This window comes from Lynx rufus, unplaced genomic scaffold, assembly GCF_022079265.1.
Source record: "Lynx rufus isolate CCGP_SWC_20201006 ecotype Redwood Valley unplaced genomic scaffold, mLynRuf1.p SCAF_8, whole genome shotgun sequence".
Classification (NCBI taxonomy): domain Eukaryota; kingdom Metazoa; phylum Chordata; class Mammalia; order Carnivora; family Felidae; genus Lynx; species Lynx rufus.
In genome coordinates this window covers 117,553,584-117,581,366 of record NW_025814896.1, presented here as the reverse complement: position 1 = coordinate 117,581,366, position 27,783 = coordinate 117,553,584, and the positions used below count along the sequence as shown (strand labels likewise).

General features: G+C 45.4%; 1 protein-coding gene across 1 annotated transcript; it reads right to left on the bottom strand.

Annotated features, from left to right (window-relative positions):
- Window positions 1-1,562: 1,562 nt before the first annotated feature.
- PCARE (photoreceptor cilium actin regulator) lies at window positions 1,563-10,562 on the bottom strand. The gene is made up of 2 exons (XM_047069516.1): window positions 6,832-10,562; window positions 1,563-1,743 (listed from the first exon to the last, which is right to left on the bottom strand). The coding sequence occupies exons 1-2, from the start codon at window positions 10,560-10,562 to the stop codon at window positions 1,563-1,565; spliced, it is 3,912 nt and encodes a 1,303-aa protein (XP_046925472.1).
- Between the last annotated feature and the right edge of the window lie 17,221 nt (window positions 10,563-27,783).

The following is a 27,783-nucleotide window of genomic DNA, read 5'->3' as shown; positions in this document are numbered from 1 at the left end:
CCAGCAGCCGTAAGCATCCAGCTGGGTGTGCACAGGCATTTCCCAATAGAGGGGTGGGTTGTGGCCCCTCTTGGTGGTTTAATCAACTAATCCTTGGGTGCCTTTGAAGAGATTATCCTCATCACCCCTATTTTAATAACTGGACAAGTCAAGATGAATTCGTTTACTTGGAGTCACGGCCTGTCCCTGGGGGAGGTAGCTGTAGCCCCAGGGCCCAGTTTAACACGTTCTTGAGTCATGATCTATTTCAACAAGAAAGGACTTGAAGTCTATAATTTTCCCAAACTTAAAAAATCGGCTTTGCAGCGGATCTGGAGGATTGCCCCTTAGCTGTACCCCGTGGGCGAGAATTCTTGTCTTTAGACAACCCACTGAGCCTGCACTGAATCACCCAATTATGGCAAATTCTTTTCTAAATAGAAAGCCCTCTACAGCCACCGATGGAAAAATTCCAGATCTGTAGCAGATATCTAGCGCACGGGCAGAGGCAGGGTTTTGGCACGACCAGTCGTTCTTCGTTTCCATCTCAGATCCAGCAGAAGTTGTGCAGATGATTTGCAGATGAATAATGTTGGCCAAGAAGCCCCTGGGGGAGACTGGCATGCGTGCGCGAGCGTGCGTGTGTGTACCCTCTGGAACCCCAGCCCCTTTGGGGCACAGAGAACAGGCTGTGTGTTTGCAAGGCTTGGTTGTACCCACCCAGCTTGAGAGGCATGTGGATGCGTAGGGCAGAGCATGTGAGACACTCCTCTGAGACACAATCTGAGGCCCTCAGCTCAAGTGGGCTGGGAGCTTTGTGTTGAGGGCTTTGGGTCTGTGCTTGGGAGGGAGGAGAGAAGGGTGTGTGTCTTAATTCCACCTTGGTCTTCCTATCTCTGAAGCAATCGGTTTCCAAACAAAGCCCTCAGTGGTGACTCGAATGCTGTGCCACTGTTTAATCTTTAAAAAAACAAACAAACACCCACACTTTCCAACCCTTTGTACAACTAGACGTGCTTTGGGCAGATGGAGTAATGAAATAGTCATGGGCAATGAAATGTAACGAAAAGCAAAGAGATTCTGGTGCCAGGCACACCTCTTTGATTTTTGCTGTATTCTCTTCCTAGCTGTGTGACCTCAGGCAAGACACTGTTGGGGTGGGGCTGGAGGGGCGCTTTGGTTTTCTTTATCTGCAAATAGGGAGGATGCTATCTGCTTCCTTCTTTGTTGTGAGGATTAATTGATTCCATGAAACTAACCCAGGTAAGACCCCCGGCCCATCCAGCATGCGATAAATACATTTCCCCCCCTGAGTTAAGGCAGTACTTGAAGGATTGAAGAGTGTCTTTGTGGGGGTCTAAAGTTATAGTTAACTTCTGAGCCCCAAGGCAAACCAGAATCTGGGACTGAAAGTGGCGAATGTTTAGAATTTAGCAGACTCTCTGGGCAGTGTATTTTCCAGATCTTTCTAGGACACCTCAATAGGAGTTTGGTTGGTCCACCATCTATGGGGCAGTCTGCTGCTTGGCTGTCACCCATATTCTGGGATGACTGGCATCAGTGTGACCCTGTTGGTTGGCTTGTCAGGCTACTTCCTTCTCTTGAGGCTTGTCCTGGGCGCGGCTGGCTCTGGCCTCCCGCTGCAGCCCGTGGCCCAACACGCAGAGCTCTGGGGGAGATGCATCCAAGCCAGAACCCTTTAGTTCCGGGGCACAGGGGCTGCTCCATGGCTCAGTGTCCTTTTTGGGGCTCTCCTCACTGCTGCTGCTGGGAAAAAGGACAAATGTAGATCAAGAACTCCTCTGTTGTTCCTTCTGCAACCTGCCCCCCCGCCCCCGCCTCAATCCCTATTCTGCCTCTCTCTGTTCTTCTGTCTCTCTCCCACAGGCCTGTGGCCCCTTGTTGTCAGACCTCTGCCCTCCTGCATCAGGTTTGCCTGGCTGGTGCTGTCCTGTGTGCACCTGCTGTGGTAGGGCACCGTGGGAACCCAGCCCCTGGTGTCTGTGCTGACAGGTTGAGTCCTGTTCTTCTGATGCCCAGGATCCTGCTGCTCTGAACAAAGCAGCTCCCTCGGGAACTCTGGGAGCTGGGCCTTTATTTTGTTTTTGTTCTTAAAGCACTTCTTGTTTAATAAAGGGTTAGGCTTAACTCGTTGAATTGAAAACAACGCCAACAATAACAGCAAAAAAAAAAAAAAAAAAAAACTAAAAAAAAAAAAAAAAAAACAACCAAAAAACTCACCACACCCTGCTTCACTCAGCTGCCACCCTTTTCCTGAATGGAGTAAAATGGAAAGTGCTTGGCCCAGGCCTGGCATCTGGCTAGAATAGAGCTTTCCAGCCACTGAATGACACAGTGACAGGGGGTCTGGGTGGAGAGGGACAGCCAGTGTGCACTGGGAGTTCAGAATGGAGAATGATCACCACATGGAGCAAGCTTGGGCTGGAAAGGAGATTGGCTCAGGGGCACCTGGGAGGCTCAGTCGGTTAAGCGTCTGACTTCAGCTCAGGTCATGATCTCATGGTTCGTGAGTTTAAGCCTCGCGTCCGGCTCTGTGCTGACAGCTCAGAGCCTGGAGTCTGCTTTGGATTCTGTGCCTCCCTCTCTCTCTGCCTCTCTCCTGCTCACAGTCTGTCTGTCTCTCTCTCTCAAAAATAAATAAACATTAAACAATTTTTTTTTTAAAGAAAGGGGACTGGCTCGGAAAGTTGCACTGGCTGTGTGCTGGCGGGCTAACCTCGTAGTTACTGCTTGGAGGTTGGAGTCTGGCTGTTTGGGTTCAATTCCTGCACTTACTAGCAGTGTGCCCTGTAGCATATTAATCTCTCTGATTCCCAGTTCTCTTCTTTGTAAAATGGAGATAATAACAGTACCCATCTCATAGGGCACTCAAAGGTATCAGTATTGGATAAAGTGTGATATAGTCGTAGCATATTAACAGCACATGATAAGTGCTCAATAAATGGCCAGCTGTCATTCTGGTGCTGCCACTTTGTAGCATGAACGAGAAGTCTTACCTGGAAGGGATACTAGGGACCACCCTGTCATATGCCAGGTAGGCACCTGAGGGCCAAAGTCCCTCAATCAGTCACCTCAGGTTCAGGACTGGACCCAGCTCCTCACATGCACAGACCAGAAGGTCTTTCTCTCTGCCCGTGACAGCAGGTTCTTGACTCTTCCGGGAGCTTCATTACACAGCATGTTTAGCTCTATGTGTTTAGGCTTACATGAGATGTCAAACCAGTGGAGGGCAAGTCTGAGTTTGGATCCTAATGGGATCAAGGTGGCAGGAATGTGGGGTGGGGTGGAGTGGGCACTAAGATTGGCACCAATGTGATTTTTCGGCAGTGAGAGTCTCACTGTGTTCTGCAGAGCCAACCACATCCAGGTTGGCCTCTGGCCCCATGACCCGTCCCTGCCTGACCAAGTGTGATTTTGTGTGCAGGACCAGCTCCCATCTTACTGACTTCTCCCGGTGCCTCTTCTGGAGCAGGGGAAGCCAGATGTAGGATGCACTTCATCCATGACCCTTTGCTGCTCCCCGATGGGGTAGCTGGCAGGAATGGGAGGGGCTTTCCCGGAGATAGGCTGTGGCGGGTAGTGTCGGTGGAGGTGACAAATGACTTTGTCCTAGAACTGCGTCTTCCCCAACCCCAACCAGGTTCCACATCTGTGTGAGGCTCAGGCTAGGAGGCAGATTTTCCTGGTTGCCACAACATAGCTGTGGTTCTACCTGGTCCCAGGACAGCTGGGGAGGCAGGCTGCCCAGCCACTGCCCTGCTGGTCAGTTGGTAGGTAGCCTGATCCAGGAAATAGGGTCGGGGGGGTTTAAGTTGCAGAGAGCCCCTGCCGGGGGTGGTCCAGTCCAAGCAGAGATGAAAAGCACTGCATTTAGGGGAGAAAGCCTGGACCCTTCTTGAACGCTCACAATGCCCCAGCAGGCTAAGACCTGGAGATGGCACCCCCACCAGGGGATTCGAAACATAAATAACAGTTGAAGCTCAGTAACGGAGCTTCCTGGGTAAGCCTCCAAGGACTGTTCCCATCCCCCTGGGTCCCAAGATTGGGAGGATAAACATCATCATTTTTTCTGTAAGAGGGGCTTGTGCCCAGCCTGGATGACGAGAAGCAGGTCAATGCCGGATGCAGGCCAGTTTATCCTGCACGCCTGCCTCTGCTGCAAGATGTGTGGGGTGTGGTTCCTCCCTGCCAGTCCCTGCTGGCGGAAGCAGCCCGTCCTGAGTCTTTCGGGCTCTCTGGGGCTGGCTTGTTGGCTAGTTGCGCGATCTTGGGAAATTATGCCTAGTTCCTCGGTATGGTTTCCCATACGCAGGAGGGCAGGAACAAAGGCAGCTGCAGAGGGTGAAACCACTCAGTGCTTTTATAGCTGGAGTACTTCTCCTCCCAGATGCCAGCTTGACAGGGACGGAGGTGTGGAGGGACTGGGGAATGAGCATTTTCCCATCACATCCACCACGTGCTCATAGGCTCACAGTTTGGAGGGGCTGAGAGGTGTGGTCTTAGCAGGAGGCAGGGGAAGGAGTGTGAGCCATTATCGTGACCTTCCACGCGACCTTGGGAAGGCGCCTGTTCACGGATCCTCCTTTCTTTCAAGCTGCAAGCACTTCTCTCCACCCCCACCACCCCATCTCCCCAAGTATTGAGATTCAGGACATAAAACAACCTTTTAGCCTGCCCTATTCCGAGGAGAAGCCTGAGAGAAGGGCATTATTTTCTTCTTGAACAATTTTATGTTACTTTAGTATTGCTCCTGCTGTTTTAAAATGTTAGTGTTTTTAATTAATGCCATTTTATTGTCCCTGTTCTCTCAAGCTCTTCTCCTGAAGGGCACAGTTTTAGAAATGTAATATCTGAATAAGTGGCTAGAGTGAGGAGTGATGCATTAACATTTATAGAGGTTCTTAGATGAAAAGCACCGTGCTGTAGGAAGCTCATTTTAGATTTAAGAAAAGAGCAGTATTACATTAAGATTCTTGCAAAAATAATCAATATTTCATTTCTTTCAAGTGGCTGGGGAAGTTTATATAACTATAATAATGCACAACTTTCCCTAGATAACATCTTTATTTAAAATTGACTGCCGAGGACTTTGTAAAAAATTACCATTCATGCCTCAACAGATTGTGAAGTCTGTAACGCGCATCACTCTCGCAGAAATACACTGCTGATTGACACAGTGGTGGGCGTTTTGAAGATAGAAAGGACCGTGCTGGTTGAGCTTCGTCCGATCTGATATCAAGACACATTGATAAGAGTTCTTCTCTAATAGGTCTCAGATAGACAGATTTCTTCCCATGCCACATTCTGGAAAAGATGCATGTCCCCATGCACTCCGTCCACTTGGGCATATGTGCCTTTCCTTCTGTGTGCAGGTAGTGGTGCAGTGTGACTCATGGCCCGTCGCAGCCTCGTGCCCAGGCCTGCCCACATGGCCGGGCCAATGACATGCAAGCCAGCTGCCCTCACCAGAAAAGCACACATGAACTCAGTCTGCTGAGGGTAGAGATGGCAGTCCTTCCACCCGGTTCTGGTACTCAGCGCCCATGAAGAGTCTTGCTCTTGCCCCACACACCTCTGAAAGGGGAGGTAGAGGTGAGGCTAGAACAGAGGAGAAGTGGAGGCAGGCTTTTGGGGGCGTGGGGAAGCCAAACATTTCTGTTGCACACATCCAGGACGAGCCATCTCAAGGCACGTCCCCTGGGTGTCTCTGAGACAGTTTTGAGGGGGGGAATCTCTGAGGTCAAAACTATTTTCCTAATAATATCAAGATGTTATTTGCCTTTTCCACTCATTCTTCCGTGAATGTAGAGTGGAGTTTTCCAGTCTACATGACGTGTCATATCACACCAGATGGACTGCAGAAGCAGATTTGAGAATTCCACCATTTTTCCGTGAGGCCAGACATGAAGGGATTTGCAAAAATATAAGACAATGCCACCCTTTTTGCTCAAAAACATTTTTTTTTTGTAGAAAATATACCTACTTTTTATGTTAACATATAATGCGGTCATTTAAAAATGGATTCATAAACATTTTAAACATTTCTCAATTTTAATTTATAATACAGTAAAAAGTGATAGATATGACCCACCTACATGAAGGTTCTTTTGGGGTCTCTCTAATTCTTGAGAGTTTAAAGGGGTCCCAGGACAAGGAAGTTTGAGGGCCTCCCACATAGATATTGGTCTACTTTAGTAAACTAGAAACTACAGTAATGAGGACGCTGGTTCCAGACAGGGTGACAGTGTTTCAATGGAGGGTGTAGGGGCATAGGAAGTCATTTCATCTACGTTTCCCTAAGTGCAAAATAAAGGGGGTGTGTGTGCTTGGACTAATGTGATTATTAAAATTTTTTTTTTGTTAAATGTTTTTTAATGTTTATTATTTATTTTTGAGACAGAGACAGAGCATGAGCAGAGGAGGGTGAGAGAGAGAGAGAGAGAGAGAGAGAGAGAGAGAGAGAGAATGTCTGAGGCAGACGCCAGGCTCTGAACTGGATGCGGGGCCCAAACCCATGAACCGTGAGATCATGACCTGAACGGAAGTCGGACGCTTAACCGACTGAGCCACCCAGCCACCCCTAAATTGTATTTTTCACACAGCAGAACTTCTTTCAATTAAAATCTTTCTTGGGAACTTGAAATGAGTGACAGATGAAGGCACAGCTGCTCGAGGAAGGGGTGGGTGGCAGGAGGCTGGATATCCCCCAGCCCCTTTTTCCAACTGCCTCTTCCCTTGGAGCACAGTTGGAAAACTACTGACCCAGATGATCCCAAGGACCCAAGGCTCTACTCTGATTACCGCAGGGCCGGGGCCCACGACCTTCCTTACCTGCTCCTGCTGAGTGGGGATTCACAAGCGTTGCTGGTGGCACCGGGGACAGGCAGCGGGAGGCGGAGACCTGGCCGGCGGTCAGAAGCTGTCCTCCTGACGAAAGGCTGAGGGTTGAGGGCACACAGGGCCATGCCCCGCTGTGAGCCCGCCCTCGGCCGTGGCCCTGAGCTGCTCCTCCAGCATCCTGCGGGGGTCCCACGAGGGCCCCCGGCTTCAGGTGGCAGCGATGGTGGGGTGAGCGGGTGGGCGGTCGAAGGTGGGAGCGCAGCTTCAAACAGAGAGGAGGTGGCTGGACAGAATATGGAACACGTGTTCCCAGACACTTTGGCTGTGGCTGCCCGATTGTTCTCAGAACCTCTTGTTTCCTGTCCCTCAGTAGGGGACACTGGGGGGGATGGGGAGGCGCCAGAGGAAAGGGAACTTGCTTCTGTGTGCTGGGTGGGGGGGCTGGAGGCCTTGTGACATGTGGGTGGGCTCGTGGGGGGAGGGCTGGGCGGCTTGTGCTGCCGTGTTGCTGGGGAAGCTCCTTTCTTCGTTGTTGGGGGGCTTAGCACCTTGGGGCTCACCGGAGGGCTGACAGGTGGGCTGGAGGAGCCGTGCACAGAAGGAGCACTTGGCCGGGCAGGTCTGTGCGAGGAGGGCTGCCTCCTGACTGCTCGGGGTGTCCAGTATCCCCTTGAGGGAGAGGCCTTCCTGACCAGCAGGGCGCTTCTCTCCTGGCTCGGTCTTGGGGCCTCAAGAGAATGTGGCCCCCGTGTTGGCCTGGCCAGGCTGGGTCCCAAGGTCCTGTTGTGCCCAGATGTGTGGCTGGAGTGGTGCCAGGGGATGGCCTTCTGGGGATGCTTTGACAGGCTGGCAGCCTTGTCTGCAGGTGCCTGACTCCGAGCCCCGCTGCCCTCCACCTCTGGGTTTCTGCTGGTTGCTGGCAGGTGGTTAAGGTCCCAGGTGAGCTTTTTGGTGCTGCAGCCGCTCTTGCTGCCCCCTGGCCCTGTGCTGTGGGGCCTGGTGGGGGCAGTCGTGCTCCTGCTGGGTAGCAGGTCAGTGGGGCTCATGGAGGCTCTTAGCTTTGGGGAAGCCCACGTTCTCCGGGCAGGGTCAGCTCCTCCCGGCCCTGGCACATGGGTCTCCTTGGAGGAGCTCCCTGCTGGCTTGCTGCTTTCTGGGGGCTCCAGAGAGGTGAAGGATTTGTCCATCAGGACTTCCAGAGGTGGTGGAGGGAGATGCTCTGGGTCCTCCTCTGTTTCACAGTTGAAATTGAGATCCTCACTCTTGGATGCTTCTGCTGTGAGCACAGGGGGAAAAATAGGAGGTGGGGGCCTCCAGTCTGGCCCCACCTGGAGGGGGTCTCTGCTTGCTGCTGGAGAAATTTGTGGCTTTGGATACAAAGGGGCAAGCCCCCTGTAAATGGGAAATCTGGGAGGCATGATGGGGACCCCCCATTTCCTGAGGCAGGGGTTTGGCCCAGAGTCCTTGGAATCCCCCAGTGTTCTCAGACTCTTAGTGGGACTGAAAGTTTCAATGAGTTTCTTGACCGATGTTCTGGTGGGGCAGCCCCTGACATTCCAGTCCATGGCTCCTGGAGCCTCACTGGCCCTCTCACCCGACGCAATGGCCGCCGGAAGCCCCTCAGCTCTCCGCCACCAGGGCTGTTCACTCTCAGGGCGGGGACCGCATTTCTGCAAGATGCTTTTGTCCTGACTTGGCAAAATGCTGAAGTTCTTGGTGAGAGAGGCCTTCAGCTTGCTGATGGTGTTGCTCGGGGTGACCCTGCAGTTGTCGGGCCTCAGAGCCGCTGCTCTGGGCTGCGGGACCTGCCCCGCGCTCTGCCCCTGCTGTCGTGCGCCCAGGGCGTAAAATGCCTCCAGCCTCTGGCTGAGGTCTCTCTGGACCCTCCGCAGCTCCTGGAGGGTGGGGTCCTCGGCCTGGCTCTTCAGACAGCCCTCTGACTGGGACCTCCTCTGCCTCACAGGGGCCCTCCTGCTGCCACTGGCTGTGCTGGGTCTTGGTGGGACCGCCGTCCTCCTGTCCTCCTCCTCAGGCCAGTCCTGGGGCCCCGAGGGCACAGGGACAAACTTGATCCTTTCGCTGATTGCTTCCTTCATCTTCAGAATCATTTCCTGGGCTTGGGGGCTCCTAAGCCTCCTGGGGTGTGGCTGAAACAGGCTTTCCGGGCTACCAGGTGAAGACCGTGGCCTTGGTTGGGAAGAATTTTCCCGCCATGCACAGGGACTCATGCTGCTCGCTTGGTCTTCCTCCTCCTCTGGGCTACTGTCCTCACCTTCACTGAGGGAAGACGTGCCCATCAACCTGGGGCCTTTAGAAAAACGTGCTTCCCTGGAGATCCCAATCCCAAGGGAGTCACGCCAAGTGCTTTTGGCCATCCCCAGGGGGCTGGAGGTAGTGTTTCTTGGGCCCGTGCTGGAGGGGCATGGGCCACCGGCCCCACCCTGTGCCTCTGGCTGAACCTTCGCCGTAGGAGGTCTCGAGAGCGGGCAGTCCTGGGGTCGGTCTGAACCCATCTGGAAAGGACTTTGCTGCCAGGTGTGTCCCGAGAGCCTGGCTTCCGCTGTGGCTGGAAACGCTGGTTTCCATTCCGCGGGCTCCGGCACTGAGTCCCAGCTGGCTTGCTTGCCCAGCTTGTCGGCCAGCTGCACAGACTCATTGTCAGCACCGATGCCACTGTCCTCGGAGCACAAGGGCAGACCCTGCATCCCAGGGTCGCTGTGGCCACTCACCAAGCTCTCCAGTTGCCCCAGAGCCCGCAGGAGACATTCATCCACACCCCTCTTTGTGCTCAGCTTCTTTCCCACGTGGCTCGCGGTGGCATGGAGGTAACTGCTGGAGCTCTCCAGGAAGCTGCCGGTGAGTGAGGCCACCATGCCCCTGAGCACCAGCAGCTTGCTGACTGTGTGCTGCAGAAGCTGTGGTAGGAGGTCCGGCTGCTCCTGGGGCTCTCCTTTCCTCAATGGCCACGCCAGATCCTCCCTAACTTCTTGGAGGAGCACTTCTCCATCCTTGGAGATCTCCCCCAAGAGCCGGTTGACCTCATCAAAGCACAGCAGCAGGAAGCTGACCATGGGCTGGAGCAGCTCTTGGGTCTGGGTGGCCTGATGGGTGATGCACAGAATTGCTTCATATTTGGAGAGGCTGGAGTGGAGGTAGGTATAGGCATGCTGGTGCGCTTTCACCAGGGGCTCGGGGAAGTCCACTTTGCCCTGAGGCTCGTGAGCAGGAATGCTGTTTTGGCAGCAATGGCCCTGTTGGCCACACGTGTGGCATCTCAGCATCCTTTCCTGGGTGTTACTTTCTTCACTGGCTTCCCCAGAGGAGGCTGCCCCTGGTGACCCGCGGGAGCTCTGTGTCTTGGACGGAATGTCCTTAGCCGTGCGGCTTTGTGATTTGCCCAGGTGGGATTGGGAGGTTTTGGCTTTGGGGGGCAGTCCTTCCATATCTTTCCCTTTGCCTGCAGTGGGGTCTCTTGGGAGCTGACAAAGACCTTCAGCCGAGCTTTGGGTCTGGGAACTTGGCTGCTCCTGTGCCAGCCTCTGTCCCTGGGACAAGCCTCCCCCAGAGTCATAGCAGGTGGAAGTGGGAAGCAGCGAAGGGGTAGAGCATCTTTCACTGCCCCCCTGACGTCCCGGCAAAATTGCTTTGGGCTTTTTAAAAAACTGGATGCCACTCTTAGCGACGCTATTAACAAGGTCATTGTGGGAAGGTGTGCACCCCATGATTTCAGCTTGTAGTCATCTCCCCGCCCCCCCAACACTCTTCACAGTTTGCAGAGAATCAAATTTGAAATAGGAGGAACAAAAGCGAGCCTTACTAATCTGTCCAGGCAATTTCCAGGCCAGAATCCTCTGAAGTCCATGGTGCCGGGTCCTTGGAATCAGTTTTCTTTAGTCCCTTGGCCCCACCATGAAGAGGTGGTGGTGCCTGTTGTCTTGTTGCTCTAATCTTGAACCCTCTGCTGTTAGTGAGCAACAGGGCAATTCTGAAGGACCCCAGTCTCAGGGATTATGGGCCTGCTTCAGCCCCGGTCCTGACAGATGTGCATGGCAAGTGGAACTTTAAGCCTATTAGGTTAATCATGCCCTAGCCAGTCAGCACTCCCAGTGTGTTCTAATATAGAACTTCTCAGCATTTGCTATCTTGGGAAGCGGATTATTTTTGCACGTGCTTATGCTTTTAATTCTGTTCAGACGCCTGCCATATGAAACCTAGAGAAATGAGCCATAATTGCAAAAAGCTCTGGAAGAGACACATTTGTGGAAGAGAAGGGAGGGCTCGCCAGCTACAGATCCTGGCAGTAGAAGTGACCTTCACAGTTTAATAAGGGCAAGGCAGCGGAGTGTGCTCCATCCAGCCTGCTATTATCAAGGAGACCCCAAAACACACAATAGACAGTAATTGAGGCAATACATTGTTGTTCGTGTGGCTTATAAAAATACCACGGCTCTAGTGCTAGAGAACTTCTCTAAATAAGACAGTGAATAAAGAAGGCAAGGTGGCTTTCCTTTACACTGGAAAAGTGAGTCTGATAGCAGGGAAGAAGGCTTCCCCGATTTGGAGGGGAAAGCAGAGAAACGCGCTGCCATATAGAGCTCAAGGCTGGTCCCCATGGAGCAGAGGGGCTCCAGGAGGTAATGCTGTCAAAGAAAGAGGCTTTTAATTAAATCTTTCTCATAGGAAAATGAGCCAGCCCTGGGCAGTGGGGAGCGATTTGGTCATTAGGAGTAGAACATAAGGGAAAAGTATCTTTTCCTTTTTAAGCACAGCTTCTAGGCAGTCTTAATATGGAGCTCTTGTCCATAGTGAAGGGTAGCAGCCGCCCATCTTAAAACTCCTCTTGAACTTTTCAAAACCGTCAGTAGTCTAGAGCAAGTAGAGAGGCTTGAGGCTTGGGTTTAAATCCTGCTCCTTTCAGCTGGGGAAGCTTCCAAACTTAATTAACTTCCTTGAGACAGAGCTCATCTTTGGAATGGGGATAATGGTACCTACTTTGTGGAGGTGTTGTAGGCATTAAGTCAGTTAATACTTTATAAGTGCTTGGTGCAGCGCCTGGCCAGTGGTAAATTAGAAAGACAGAGAGAAAGAAAGAGGTAAAGAAAGAAAGAAAGAAAGAAAGAGAAGGAAGGAAGAGAAGGAGGGAAGGAAAGAAAGAAAAAGAAAGAAAGAAAGAGAAGAAAGAACAAAAGAAAGAAAGAAAGAAAAAAGAAGAAGAAAGAACAAAAAGAAAGAAAGAAAGAAAGAAAGAAAGAAAGAAAGAAAGAAAGAAAAGAACAAGGATTCCTTACTCCTTTTCCCCTGGCATCTTACCCGCTTATGAAAATAGAAGTCATAAGAAAATTCATTAATTTGTCCAGGACCAAGTCCCAATCCTTTCCTGAATCATCTGGAAATAACTGCCTACTGGTAGGCTTCCGGCCCCCACATCTGGGTTTTTGGCCATTCTGTGTGTGCAGAATGGCCCTTTGCTCAGCACACTGCCACCTCAGGATTTTCCCAAGGCCTCATTGTGTCGTTTCTCTGTTCTTAAATACACAATTCCCACCATCTGCAATAGGAAGAGGGCCTTTTATTTAACCATTTCTCATTTCTGGACATTTTGCTGGTGGCCAATTTTGTATTTTCCTAATAGAGAAAAAAAAGATGGCATTGAGCATCTCCTACAGTTGCTGAGATTGGAGTTGATATTCTGGCTTTACAGTTTTCATTTTTTCTTATAGAGCCCCATACAGCCAGTGAAAACACTACCGTGGGTGTCAGGATGCTTTCGGAACCAGAAGGCACGTGTAAACACCTCCTGTGCCGTGAGCAGGCTGGAAACGGACTACCGGGGCTGCTGGCGGAGCCTGAGCCTGTCACGGCCCTGGGCCCCAGGGTGCGTAATTAATAAAGTTATCTGATCTGTTTGTTTGCTGCAGAACTCAAGGGAAACACAAAGCTGTGACTCAGTGCCTGGGGGCGAGCTGTGTTAGGCATCAAGAAGTTGTTTCATTTGTCACAGCACTGGGCTGGCTCAGTAAACAAGTATGCCATGTGGGAAAATTCTTCTTTCTTCCATTTAACAGAGTGGAAAGCTCATCTGAAGGGTTCTTCGTGTACATTCTTCATTCTTCTCCTCTCGGGATTTGGGGCCCTGGTCAAATCATCTTTATGAAAACCTTTGATCTAAGTGGCTAAAATTATTTCCAAACCAATGACCAAAATAAAAGTATTTGCCTGCAGGGTCAGCTGTCAGATAGCTCTGTACCTTGTAGAATGGTTTTCTTGACTATTCCAAATAATTGAAGAAGTTCTTTATTCATTGCCACTCATTTTTCATTAAGATTAATTTTGTTTTTCTTTCTTTTCGATTGCGTTTGCTTTAAATGAAAAAAAATTACTTTGAATACTGTTGAGTAATTTGAGTAGAAATGTAAGATGACCCACCTACTCTGGAAAATTGTTTCACAGTTAAACATATACCCACTTTATGACCCATAAATTCCACTCCTAAGACTTTACCCAGGAGTATTGGATGCATAGGTCCTCAAAAGGGACCAGTACAAGAATATTCCTATTAGCTTTACTCATAATAACCTCAAGTTGGAAATAATCCAAAAATCTGTCAATAGAGAAATAAATAAATCGGGCATAATTGTACAATGGAGTCCTTCCCAGCCATAAAAGGAACAACCTATTGAAACATGTAACAATATAACTTTAAAAATTATTATGCTGAGTGAAAGAAGCCAGACATAAAGGAGTATATGCAGCATGGTTCTGTTTATATAAAGTTCCATAACATGCAAAGCAATGTAATCAATCCCTGGCAGAACAACTATACTTTTCAGCGACATCTCTTTACCATGGAAGGGGAGCCCCAATTTTTGGTGGCCAAGGAGTCTCTTCGGCCACACCTATGTTTCCAAATGAGGAAACAGAGGCTGAAAAAGTTTAGATAATTTGTTCAATCCCTATAATTAGCATATAGCTGATGTGGGATTTGGACCCTGGTCTCTCTGGTTCCAAAGCCGGTGTTATTCCTACTACATGTTTTTGGATGAGATATCTGCATTTCAAGCTCCACTTGGGATTGGTGGTTCATCTCATGTTGGACTTTTCAGTCATATGCTCAGATTCTGGCCCCCAGGAGGAGGCTTGCAGGAGTCGACAACAGGTAACTTCAGATTTGCTATGTGGCCCAAAGAAGTCCTCCAGGCTGCCCTTCCAAACCTTCTCTGTCTCTGACTGTTCCTTTGGATTGATGACTTGGCTGGATGGTCACTGATTTTAATTTTGTCCCTGGGTGGGGACTTTCAGATAACCCCTACCTCTAAATTCTAGATCCCGCAGGAAATCCCATGTTCTACCACCTCTGAACTCTGCCCAGACTCCGGGTCTCTGTCCCTCAGCTGGTTCACCTCCTAGGATGCTAGCTAGCCAGAGTGCTGGCTGGGGGCAGGGAATTAAATATATAAAATAACTTCATATTAACTTCTGATTAAAGTTGCTACCAGAGGAAGACAGTGTTGGACTTCTATTCTTAGAGACATTTTAAAGTAAGAGGTGTTGATTTCAGCCAAAATGTTCTCATTTCATAAGCATGCTTGTATTTCATAAGCATTGTAATTTTTATTTTTGCTTATTACCTTCCCCTCTTTTCTTCTACCTGTATATATACTTTGCACAGCTGCTAATCGTATTGTACATGCCATTATATTATCTTCGTTCACTAAAAACACATTATAAACATTTTCCGCGTTACTCTGTTTCAAAGCACTTAACGGGAAAAACTGTGTTGTATATAATCAAGTCAATAACCTCTTACTTTAAGAGAAAGATAAATAGCAGAGTCCCTAGGTATAAATCACAGCACAATTTTGAATTTGCTAACTCTTCTTCCTCCATGCAGGTGTTTCTCAGAGAGAATACCATCACAGAGATGCATATAGACATAACCACACACCTGCCCTGTGGTGTAGGTAGATGGAGAAGAGGGTGATCAAATGTACAGGGTGTGTCTGAGAAGCCCATGCCTAGCAAAGACAAACATCTTGGAAGTGATGAGATGGGGACTTACACCTCAGGTCTGGCTGACTCTCAGGCTGTAGTTCTTTGCATAGTTAGGTTATTTCTATTTGAGAGAGAGATGGAGAGAGAGAGAGAGAGAGAGAGAGAGAGAGAGCGAGCGCAGGTGAGAGGGGTAGAGGGAGAGAGAGAGATGGAGAAGGAGAGAGAAAGAATCCCAAGCAGGCTCCACGCTCAGCATGAAGCCCGACGTGGGGATTGATCCCACAATACTGGGATCATGACTTGAGCTGAAATTAAGAGTCAGATGCTCAACCAACTGAGCCACCCAGGAGCCCCTGAAATATCCTTATCCTTGTAGGTAAATCTTTGATCACATTTGTGATTATTTCCTAAGGATAGATTCTGGATGTGGAATTGCTTAGCCAAAGAATGTAAACATTAAAATAATTTAATTGACTTAATTTTTCTAGAATAGTTTTAAGTTTCCAGAAGAATTGAGGTGAGAGTTCCCATATACTCCCCATTTACACAGTTTCTCCTATAACAACATCTTACATTAGTGTAGTATATTTATTACGATTATTGAATCAATCATAATTATTAGCTCAGGCCCACACTTTATTCAGAGTTCCTTAGTTTTTACTTAATGTCACTTATCTGTCTTAGGATTCCATCCAGAACACATTACATTTAGTCATCATGACTTCTTAGGCTCCTCTTGACTATGACAGTTTCTCAGGCTTGCCTTGTTTTTGATGACCTTGACAGTTTTGAGGAGTACCGGTCAAATTGTTGGATGTCAATTGGGATTTGTCTGACGTTTTTCTCATGATTAGATTGGTGTTATGGATTTTTGAGAGGAAGATCATAGAGGTAATGTGCCATTTTTATTACATCATATCAAGAGTACATACTATCAACATGATTTACAACTGGCGATATTGACCTTGATCACCTGGCTGATACGGTGTACGTAAGACTGCTCCACCGTGAAGGTGTTTCCCTATCCCATTTCTCTACTATACTCTTTGGAAGTATGATCGGCAGCCACGCATAGGGAGTGGGGAGTTATGCTCCCCCTGAATATAAACATTTTGAAGACTTTTGGTACAAATTGTGAAATTACTCTCTAGGAAGAAAGACTATATACCAGTCTACATTCCAAGCAGGAGTGTGAATATGTATCTATATTATTGTAAACTTGCCAGCATTGGATATTGTCCTTTTAAAAAACCCTGCTGATTTTAAAGAGTAAAAGTGGCATCTCCTTTCAATTTGCATTCATGAATTTATTGGAGAGTTTGTGTATTTTAAAAACTATATGCTCTGTTGGCCACTTGCATATGTTCTGTCAAGGGTTACTTGTACATTCTTTGCTCATTTGTAGAAACTGGGGTGTATATCTTTGCTTTGTTAATTTTCAGAATATTAGTATTTTAATTGGTCATCTATGTTGCCATGTTGCCAGTATTTTTTTTAAGTTTTCCTTTTGCCTTTTAGTTTTATGATATTTTTTGGAGTACGAAAGTTTTCATTTCACATAACCAACTCTTTGGTCTTTTTATAATTTTTATCTTTGTTGTCATGTTTAGAAAGGTTAAATTTATACCTTGTGAAACACCTGGACAAATTTGTAATTGGGAATTTGTCAGTATTATTATTCTTTTAGGAAGTTATTATTTTTAAGTGTCGGTTTCCTGTGAAATGGGGGGATAGGACTTAGCTAGATCGAGCTTTGGCTCTGAAACAGTTAACACATTTCAAGCACACCTTTGAGATGGACACATTTCAAGATGGATAATGCAAATTAGGGACTCTCAAGAATTTCTGGGACTGGTTTTAATGTTTTAAAGAATTCTTAAAATGGAAGTGAACTGGCTGACAGGATACTAAGTTCTTTGGGGCCACAAAATGGCAAACTAATGGGGTGACTTGAAAATGTGTAAGTGACCACTATGAACTTTAAAGTGAAAGATGAGCTTTAAAGTATATGAAGATAAGAAATGTGATTATTAAGTAAAGAGGCAAGTTAATCACCGTCCTCCAGTAATTTACATATCCAAATGAGCCCTCAGAAATGGGGAGCTGGGGGCTTGGGAGTGATGGGGTAGTGGGGGTGGCCATAAACATGTATTTCAACAAGTAGCTATTCCACTCCCCCCCCCCCCAAATTTTCAGAACAGTCTGGTTGAGAATTTTCTTCTGAGCCAACTTCAGTCATGAAATAAAATTAATCTAATTACGGTTAGTTGTGCCTCCCAAAGTAAAATAGAACATGGAAATAAAGCAGAATGTGGTGTGGCAGACTGGGATGTGGAATGTTGATGGAGGTGCTTTTGTCTCTCCTTTTACTCATCAGATGTCTTCAGTGCATCTCTAGCCCCTTTCCTCACGGCCACGTTGGGGAAGCCCTTTTGTGAAGCACCAGAGAGCAAGTCAATGAATCACCAGCTTCAGAGTTCAAAGCCTCCACTCAGGTATTAGATGGAAAAGATCTGCAAGGAGATTGGAGGAGACACACGCCTGCCCCCCAATTCTTTCCATAGTTAAAAAATACCTCCTGAGTTAGGAAGAGAGAAGCCACAGGGTTCTGTGTGAGTGTGGCACTTCTGTGCCCACCTCTGATCTCAAGGCCTCATGGGGGTGGTTCCTGAGAGAAGAGGTTCTCAAGCCCCTTTCCTGGGCCATAGCCTGAGGCTGGGAGATAACAAGCCAGAAAGCTCTGGGGAGGAGAGCCTCATAGGCTCTTGAAGTGCCAGAAGAGAAGGCTGGTGTGGCATGTCTCCGTACAAAAGGATGGGAGACTTGCCCACCCCAGGCTCCCACAGTCAGACTGGCAGAAACAGATCACCTACAATGTCCTGAAGGCTTCCATGTGGAACAAATCTACCAGAGAAAGAAAGCTAGGGGGTCAGCTAGCCCAGGATGAGGCTGAGACCCAGGTGGATGGAGCTGCCTGCCCTTTCAACAGAGAGAACTAGTGGGAACCCCCTTGTGCCCCATAGATCGCTCAGGTCACCTCTCAAGGGAGCACATGTCATCTACTGGATAGGACAGAGGAAGACCAAGAAGGGGGCTCCTCGGATAAGCTCTTGAGAGCTGAGATCAGTTCCAGGGAAGAGAAGCAGAGGGGTGAAAAGAGAGAGAGTTTTAAACTGAATTGTGACTGAATTATAAACTTGAATTGACTAAGAAATGACTGAATTTGAATGAGTTTATCTGAGAGTGACTAGATGAAATTTTCTCTGCTTTGAGGCAGAATGGAGGCTTAAGGCAGAAATTACACTCAATTATAGAAGAATAGAGAAAATTACATTTTTGCACACTTGAGTCAGTGACTGTGAAATCTGTACTGGTTCCAATAATTATAGGCAGCCAGGTGTCAGCAAAATCTCAAGAATAGACCACGGAAGCTATAGGCTGCTTTTCCAAGTTATTACTTCATCTGTTGCTGCGGCCCAAAAGGTCAGTACAATGTCTTATCATCAGAAATCATGACAAAATCCATTCAAAGCTCTGTTCAGTATGTTCTCTTTATATCAGAGACAGAACCAACACTTGTTGGTGGAAAAAACAAAAAACAAAAAACAAAACACAACTTTTTTTTGGAGTCTAGGTTATAACCCTATGACCAAAAGGGGGAAGATAGGAAATTGCAGGTAATGCTGGATGCCTTCTGTTTTCCTCCTCCAGATCCACTCTACACACTTCTTCTTTTTTTTTTTTTTTAATGTTTATTTATTTGAGAGAGAGAGAGAGAGAGAGAGCAAGCTGGGGAGAGGCAGAGAGAGGAGGGGACAGAGGATCCGAAGCAGGCTCTGTGCTGACAGCAGAGAGCCAATGAGAGGCTCGAACTTGTGAGCCATGAGGTCATGACCTGAGCCAAAGTCGGACGCTTAACCTACAGAGTCTCCCAGGTGCCCCACTCTACACACTTCTGCACCCTTACCAGTACTCTGGGAGACGGATCCCTAGTGCTCCAGCCCTAGAGATGCACTGGCCAAGACTTGGAGGAGGGAGAAGTAAGTCCAGGCAATGACTCCTCAGCTTCCCTTTGCGAGAGTCTCCTCAGCTTCTAGGCTTCTTCCTTGCCATGACACGAAGGACCAGGCCCTATTTCGGGCCATTTTTCTTCTGGACGCCATTTTTCTTCTTCCACTATTGCTTCCAGCAGCCTAAGAGGTAGCTTAAAAGTCCTAACTATGGTTTCTGGCCCTTTAAATCTGGTATCCATAGCACCACAGGCAATGTCATTATTATGTATTTGCTGTCTGTTGAAAAGCAGGCTGTTGCACTCAAAGGAGGACTCCACCACAGGGAGTCAAGTCTAAGCCGGCCACCACCACCCTGGCTTTCTGTAATTGGAATCTGCTTATGGGCCCAAGGGAGCCCATTATGAAAACACCTATTTTCATAGACTCCCAACCAATACTCTAAACAATTTGTGCTCTTGCTGAGGAAGACCCATGAGATATTGAAAAAATTTTTTTCTGGGTGACATTGAAAGAATAGTGTCATGTTCGGGTAAGTTTCACTATAAAATGAATCTCACGCCCACCAACGCCTCCGATGAAACTTCATTTCCGCAAAGGCAAAGGTGATCATCCTAAACAAAGTATACTGTTATTTTAAACAAGTTAACATGGGTTGCAGTAGTTGGACATGTGCTGTGAGGCAATTTAGACATATTTTACAGAACTGTATCCTTTCCTGTATAATAACACCAGAAGTCAAAAGTCTGTTCAGTGCTAAAAACCTGAATGGAGTATTAAAAATGCTTCACAATCCACTCCTTTTTTGCTTTTTTTACGATTGATGAGCCAATATTGATACATTACTCTTAATTGAAGTCTGTAATTTACATGATGGTTTACTCTTTGTGTTGTATATTCTATGGGTTTTGACAGATGCGTAAAGTCATATATCCCCCATTACAGCATGGTACAGAATGGTTTCACCGCCCTTAAACATCCTTTGTGCTCTACCTATTAATCCTTCCCTTCTTCCCTCCCCAGCCCCTGGCAACCACTGATCTTTTTACTGTAGCCTTTTCAGACTGGCTTCTTTCAGATCTTTTTACTGTAGCCTTTTCAGACTGGCTTCTTTCAGACTGGACAATATATATTTAAGGGTCCTTGAAGTCTTTTCATGACTTGATAACTCATTTCTTTTTACCACTTTCAATATTCCATCGTATAGATGTACCACAATTTGTTTGTCCATTCCCTTACTGAAGGACGTGTTGGTTATTTCCAATTTTTGGTAATTATGAATAACTTTGCTGTAAACATTTATGTGCAAGGTTTTGGACACAAATTTTCCAACTGGGTAAATATCTAGGGGTGAGATTGCTGCATCATAAGGTAAGACTATACAGTACTTAGCTTTGTAAGAAACTGCCCAACTGTCTTTCAAAGTGGCTGTACCAATTTTCATTCCCACCAGCAATGAATGAGAGTTCCTTTTGCTCCACATTCTTGCCAGAATTTCGTATTGTCAGTGTTTAGGATTTTAGCCATTCTGGTAGAATTGTAGTGGTATCTCATTGTTGTTTTAATTTTCATTTCCCTGATAACATATGATATTGAGCATCTTTTCATATGCTTCCTTGCCATCTTCTTTGGTGAGGTCTGTTCAGATCATTAGCCTAAGTTGTGCTGTTTTCTTACTATTGAATTTTAGGAATTGTATATTTGGGATACAAGTTATTCATCAGATACGTAGGTTTGCAAAGATTTTCTCCGAGTCTATGGCTGTGTTTTCATTCTTTTAACTTCTTCTGCAGAGCAGAAGTTTTAAGTTCTAATGAAGTCCAACTTGTATTTGGTGTTGTATCTAAAAAGTCATTACCAAATGCAAGGTTACCTAGATTTTCTCCTAGGTTGTTTTCTAAGTTTTATAATTTTGCATTTGGCATTTATATCTGTGACCCATTTTGAGTTAGTTTTTGTGATACATGTAAGTTCTGTGTCTAGATTCATTTTTCTGTATGTGAATGTCCAGTTGTTCCAGCACCATTTATGGAAAACACTATTCTTTTTCCATTGAATTCTCTTTGCTCCTTTGTGAAAGAGTGGTTGTATTTGTGTGGGTATATTTTGCTCTGTATTCTATCCTGCTGATATAATTGTCTTTTCTTTTGCCAATACCACACTGTCCTTCAATACCGTAGTTTTATCCTAAGTCTTTAAGTCTGGTCAGCCATTTGACTTTGTTCTTCTTCAACATCGTGTTGGTCATTCTGGGCCTTTTACTTTTCCATATAGACTTTAGAATCAGTTTCTCAATATCCACAAAATAATACACTGGGATTTTGGTTGGAATTGAATCGGATGCATGAATCAAGTTGGGAAGAACTGACTTAATTATCTTGAGCCTTCTTTTCCATGAACATGGAATAGCTTTCTATTTATTTAGACGTTCTTTGATTTCTTTCATGCAAGTTTTCTAGTTTTCCTCATATAGATCTTGTACATATATTGTTAGATTTATACCTAAGCATCTCTCTCTCTCTTTCTCTTTTTTATACTGTTTATAGAGTTGCTTCTAATTTCAAATTCCCATTGTTCATTGCTGGTATACAGGAAAACAATCGACTTTTGTATATTGGTCCACATTAAACTTTTTTTAAAATGTTTATTTATTTTGAGAGAGAGGGAGAGAGAGAGAGAGAGAGAGAGAGAGAGAGAGAGAGAGCGCACAAGCAGGGATGGGGCAGAGAGAGAGGGAGACACAGAATCTGAAGCAGGTTCCAGGCTCTGAGCTGTCAGCACAGAGCCTGACGCAGGGCTTGAACCCAAGAGCCATGAGATCATGACCTCAGCCGAAGTCAGATGCTCAATCGACTGAGCCACCCAGGTGCCCCAATTGGTCCACATTTTAAATGTCTTCTTTGCCTTTTATTTCTTTGCTTGCTTCTGTCTTTTGAAAGAGAGGAAGGAACTCAGGATCTGGAGAAAGATATTAAATTAAGTATTTTAATTCAATTTTATTTTTAAAGTTTATTCTTTATTTTGAGAGAGCAAGAGTGGGGGAGGGACAGAGAGAGGGGGAGAGAGAGAGAATCCCAAGCAGGCTCCACACTGTCAGCTCAGAGCACGATGTAGGGCTCGAACTCACAAACCTCGAGATCATGACCTGAGCCGAAATCAAGAGTTAGATGCTCAATTGACTGAGCCACCTGGGTGCCCCAATGTTTTCACATAAGTGACTAGTATACAAAACAGCATATAATAGGATTTTAAAATGTGTCCTTTTTTAGTGAAAGGGAGAAATTAGAGAGCTAGCTCCCCATGGAAGAGGTGAGATATAGGAAGGGTCTGGAAGGGTAGTTGGATTTGGATAGGAAGAGGTAGATTGCAGGCAAAGTCTAAGCAGAAGAATGGCATGTATAGGATGGGGAGGTGGGAGTGAAGGGGTAGGTTTTATCACATTGGGCAGAGGTGGGAGATGACTTTGAAGAATGTTGGTGTGAGTAATCAGAACTTGATAAAGTGCTCAGAGGGAGTCTCTAAACAGATCCTTTGGGTCTGGTTCTTTTAGGACCATTGGTTTTTGGTTTCACATATACCTCAAGGCAGATATTCTGAACCATTTAATTCTTTGAATCAGAATTACAGGCGTATGCCAGGAAGTGTTTCTAAAGAGAAGCACTGCCCTTCTGGGGAAAAACTACCAAATGGGGTTGCAGGTTTTTCATTTGCCCCAAGAGTAGAATTTCACATACGTACATCAGGAAAAAAGCAACCTACTTGAGAGGTCAAAAATAGTGATACAGATGCCAAGGGAGGTTTCTTTGAGTTTCCCAGGCCCCTTGCTGGCTGGCTGCGTTGAACTCAGTCTCTTTGAAGAACTCTGTCATTACTGGGGGGCAGGAGAACTCTGTGGCGTCTCTTAGGAGGGAGGAAAGCAATGAGGGAATTGTATGAATTCCAAAGCTTTAATCTCTTCTTACCACAAAGAGAAGAGCACACAGGGCATTAAATGCCCTATTTTTTTTTTTTTTTTTCTTAGTCTGAGTTAACTTACCTCATGAGACCTCTCTAGTGTTATACGTAATTGCTTATTCAGGTCACCAATAATGACACTGCAGGGATTCAAGGAAGTTTTCATGGTGAAAGGACACATCCATATTTAGAACTCCAGTCACTACCTCCTCCACAGACATTACCTTCCTTCATAAAACCTCTCTGAATCCAACTCTTTCCACTCCCACTCCCACCTCCACCCTGATCACCTGAATTCAAGCCACCTGCCTGACAGCCACATACTAGATCTCCTTAACTATAGAGTCCCTCTCATAATGACCTGGGGTCAAAACCTTGGATCCATTCTTTTCCTTCACAAAGTCTTGTTCATTCTTTCTATGAAGCATAAGAACATCCCATGCATTGCTCTTGTCTTGGGTCCACTGCTACTCATGTTTATCTCTCTGCCTGGTGTTTTTCTCTTGTCTCTCACCATTTTAAGCACATACCCAGATATCCAGCTAAATTTGAACTTCAGATAAACAATAATTAAAAAAAATAATTTGGTACATACTTCTACTAAAAAATTATTTGTTATCTGAAATTCAAATTTAATTGGGCAGCCTATATTTTATGTGTCAACCCTACCACTATGGAACTTTTCTTAATGATCCAATTCTTCCTTATCTGATTTTTTAGTTCCTAAAATACCTAATGCAGCCTTTCGTTATATGCTATCTTATAATTATCGATTACATATACAGTATTAACACTTATTGAGCAATTATTCAGCATCAGGCACTGTGCTTAGTTCTTTTCATACAATAGCTCATTGAATTCATACAAGAAATATGTGATAAAGTAGGTCCTACTATGATACCAATTTTATAAATGAGGAGGCTGAGTTTTTGAGAAGTTATTTTGTGTGTTCAAGGTCCCAAAGCTAATTAAACTTGAACTTTAGTTTTTCTGTAGGGTGACCAACTTGTTCTGGTATCCCTGGCACTGTTCTGGTTTTAAAATTGAAAGTACTCACACCCTAGAAACCCTTTCAGTTCCAGGCAAACCTTATATGTCTGGCTTCAAAGTCTGGGATTCTATCTTGCTTCCAATTTTTTTGAGATTTAATGTTTCTCCTCTCAGTTATGTTAGAAAGTCACCAAGGACAGGGTGATATCTAATAGTATTTACTGACACCAAGAATTATTTAGTAAGTGCTTGACAAATGAGGACCAGAAGCTCCCCTCCAAGGCCACACCTCTTTTCTTGAGCCTCTTTGGATAGCAGACGCTCAGGACTGTGTGGGTGTGCGTAAGGGCAGCTAATCTTAGATGCAGCTGAGACCTGAGTGTGGCCACTGGCCTTTGCAATAGAGACACAAAATGGACCATGATGTCACTGACCATTGCTTACAAAGATGCTAGGCTATTGTTACTAGCAACAGTGCCCCTAAGTTAGTGAAAATGCAGCTCCTTGGTAGGTGTGTGGTGCCTCACTTGACAAGCTGAACCTTGAGAGACTCCCTGCTTTGAAGACTGAGTTAGGGCTTGGATGAGGCTGGAGAAACAGAAACCATGGTGCCAAGAAAAGGAGCGCAATAGGGTGGGTAGCAAGACCATCAGCACCTTGATGGACGGACAGCACCCAAGGAAGCTGAGTGGCTGTTTCTTCACTGGGAATATGCTTTTGTGCAATGCACATATATCCAAAAGATTATTATGTTATTACATTATTATATAACAACCAAATGGTTAAAATGATGATATGTAGGTGTTATTGTTATGCTGCAAAGTGGTTAATGGGGTGTGATGGGAAAGGCAGAAACAATAGATTTCCATCCCCCAGGGACATCTGTATAACTTGTCTCCACTTCATTTTGAATGCAGGTCATTACTGTGCATACTTACACCAAGTTAAATTAAGCTGTCTGTGGAGAAATCATTTATAAAAATAATTTGCTATTTAAAAGAACTAGTTAAATTGAATTGATAAAGGCTAACACTTTCAAGGCAACTTTGTTTTTAGTTGCTGAGTTTCACTTCAAAATGCTTGAATTTTTAGTATGCTTTTGTTTTAGGCTTTTTATTAAGAGAGTGTAACAGATATGGGGCATAAGGGTCAGGCAGGAGTTTCTATTTTGGACAGTGCTGACAGATTCCATGGTGGCTTTTCCTCATCCTCATAAATGTCTCTTAGCCTCTTACTGTGACATTCAAGGCCATTCCTGATCTATTCTCAACCTCCCTTTCCAGCTCATCTTCTACCAATTCATGCTACGGACTCTGCACCACTTAGGCCCTTTGCTGTCCTCCAAACACACGTTTAGCTTTTCTGCCTCCAAGCCTTTCTCTTGCAAAGCATTGTGGTTAAGAGTTTAATCTCTTGAACTAGACTGCCTGGGTTCACATCCAGGTTCTGCTATTTACTGAGTGATCCTGAGCAAGTTGCCTAACTACCTTATGCCTATTTCTCCAACTGGAAGGTGAAACTAAAATGATATTTCTTCTTCAGAAGTAAAATAATTCATGAAAGTGCTTCGAACAATGCACAGCACATACTAAGCCCTCAGTAAATGCTGGCCCCTCATTCATGTAACTGGAGCTCGTTATCCTCCCCACTTAACTCAGAATACATCTTTTCCTCAAAGCCTTTCCTGATCACCCCATCCTGCAATGTGTGCTCCCTCTTGGGAAATCCCTAGACACTGCTTCTTTGGCACGTGTTGGCGTTCTTTTCTCGTGTTCATGTCTCATGACCACATGTGATTGTTTCCCTCCAGCTAGCCCACTTTGAGTTAGGCTTTGTACTCATGACAACAGTGGGAGGCAGGTATTTTTTATCTCATTTTACAAAGGAACAAACTAAGGCCCAGAGAAGTTAAGTGATTTTCTAGGGTTACTGAGCTGGGGAGAGAAGGTTCTGGGGGCTCCAGCTCAGTTTGCACATGATGACAGCTTCAACACTCTTCCTCCTATCCTAGAAAACAAGGAGCAAATCTTATACTGTGGTAGACTCCATACTTTCCTTTAGGAAGGAGGTATTCAGTTTATTCCTGATTTGATGGGTTAATATGCAATTTGGTTGCCTTGCTAAGTGTCATTCAGGGCTTATGGTTGTGATTATTTTGATGATGATGAAGATATTGCATGGGATATTTTGATGGGCCTTAAAAGGATGGACTGTAACTTACTCTTCTTGGGTTGAACCCTATGTGAATCTAAAAACACAATTCACATTTATTTTTGTCTTAACTGTTCCCTGCTGTTGCAAATATGATTAGATGAGGAATGTCAAAACCCATCTTATTATCAATGCTGTTTTTGTCACAAAGGAGACTTTCTCCCAGCTAATTGGTCTGTCAATGGTTCTCTTTGTTAGGTGAGTCATTTGATCCATTGTTGACAAGGTGCAAACTGCTCTCTACCCCCCACAGGGTGGGGGAGGGGGAGGATGCTCCAGTGGGTCTGACAGTCTTTCAACCCCTAATCAAGATGCTATTAAGCAGCTGATAGTTTACAGTGAACAGAGATGAAACTGTATTGGTTTTGTAAGCAGCTGCTGGAAAGACAACTTGATAGAGCTTTAGTGATGTATGAATGCTTCCCATTTTAGAGTGTGTGCATGCATGTGATACAAAGACAACTTCTGTGATTTCTCAACTCCTTGGATATGATAGTTATCTTTTCTGTGACTGAAATCTTAAAGAACCAGGCCCATTTTATCAACAAATATTTATTGAATTTGTATTGTGTGCCAAGTACTAGGTTCTAGGTACTCAGGATGCAGCACTGACAAAAATAGACTAAAATTTCTTCCCTCTGGAGCTTTTTCTTTTAAAGCTTTTTATTAGGGAAAAAATTTCAAATGTATGCAAAAGAAGAAATAATAATACTCATCATTCAGCTTTAATAATGATCAATATTTTGTCATTCTCTTTTCATCTATCCCTTCCACCATACACTTATATTTTTACTTGAATAAATTTGACATGTAACCTTGTATTGGTTTAAGGTGCATAGCATGTTATTTTGATACATTTGTATATTATAATATGATTGCCAGTGTAGTGATATTTATCATATTACATAATCACAGCATGATATCATTGTATACATTCATTACGTGTGCATTAGGTCTCTAAGACTTATTTACCATTCATTATAAGTTTGTGTCTTTAAACACCATCACTCTTATCCACCCCATCCACCAGCCCCTGGTAAGCACCATTTTACTAACTTTTACAGGTTTAAGTTTTTTTGATTCCACATAAAAGTGATATCTTTATACTTATCTTTCTCTGTTTGACTTTGTGTAGTTGCTCAAAGCCCATCTATGTTGTGGCATATCCTGTCAGATATACTTCTTCCTCATGGCTGTATAATATTCCACTGTGTATATGTATCACATCTTTTTTATCCATTCACCCACTGATGGCTATTTGGGTTGTTTCCATATCTTGGTGATTGTGAATAATGCTATGATAAACATGGGAGTGCAGATACGTCGCTGAACTCCTGTTTTCATTTCCTTTGGGTTTAAATCCAGAAGTGGAATTGCTGGATTGTATGGTAAACCTATTTTAAATTTTTTGAGGAACCTCCATATTGATTTCCATCGTGCTTGGACCAATTTGCTTTCCCATCACACACTTATGGACCACTTTAAAGCAAATCTGAGACATTAAACATTTTATCATAAATACTTTAGTATGAATTTCTAGCAGATAAGAACTTTTTTTAATGTATATTTTTGAGAGAGAGAGAGCGCACATGAGCATGTGAGTGGGGGAGGAGCAGAGAGATATAGGGACGGAGGATCTGAAGCAGACTCTGTGCTGGCAGCAGAGAGCCCAATGTAGGGTTCGAACTCACAAACCAGGAGATCATGATCTGAGCCAAAGTCAAACACTTTGCACCCCAGATAAGGACTTTTTAACAAAAACGTAATCACATGTTATTCTCATTCC

Bases quoted from the DNA above. Each gene is read 5' to 3' on its own strand.
- PCARE (XM_047069516.1), bottom strand. From the start codon at position 10,562: ATGGGGTGCACACCTTCCCACAATGACCTTGTTAATAGCGTCGCTAAG. The intron at 1,744-6,831 runs GTAAGGAAGGTC...TTTTCCCAGCAG, and splicing joins TCCCCACTCAGCAGGAGCAG to CAGCAGTGAGGAGAGCCCCA.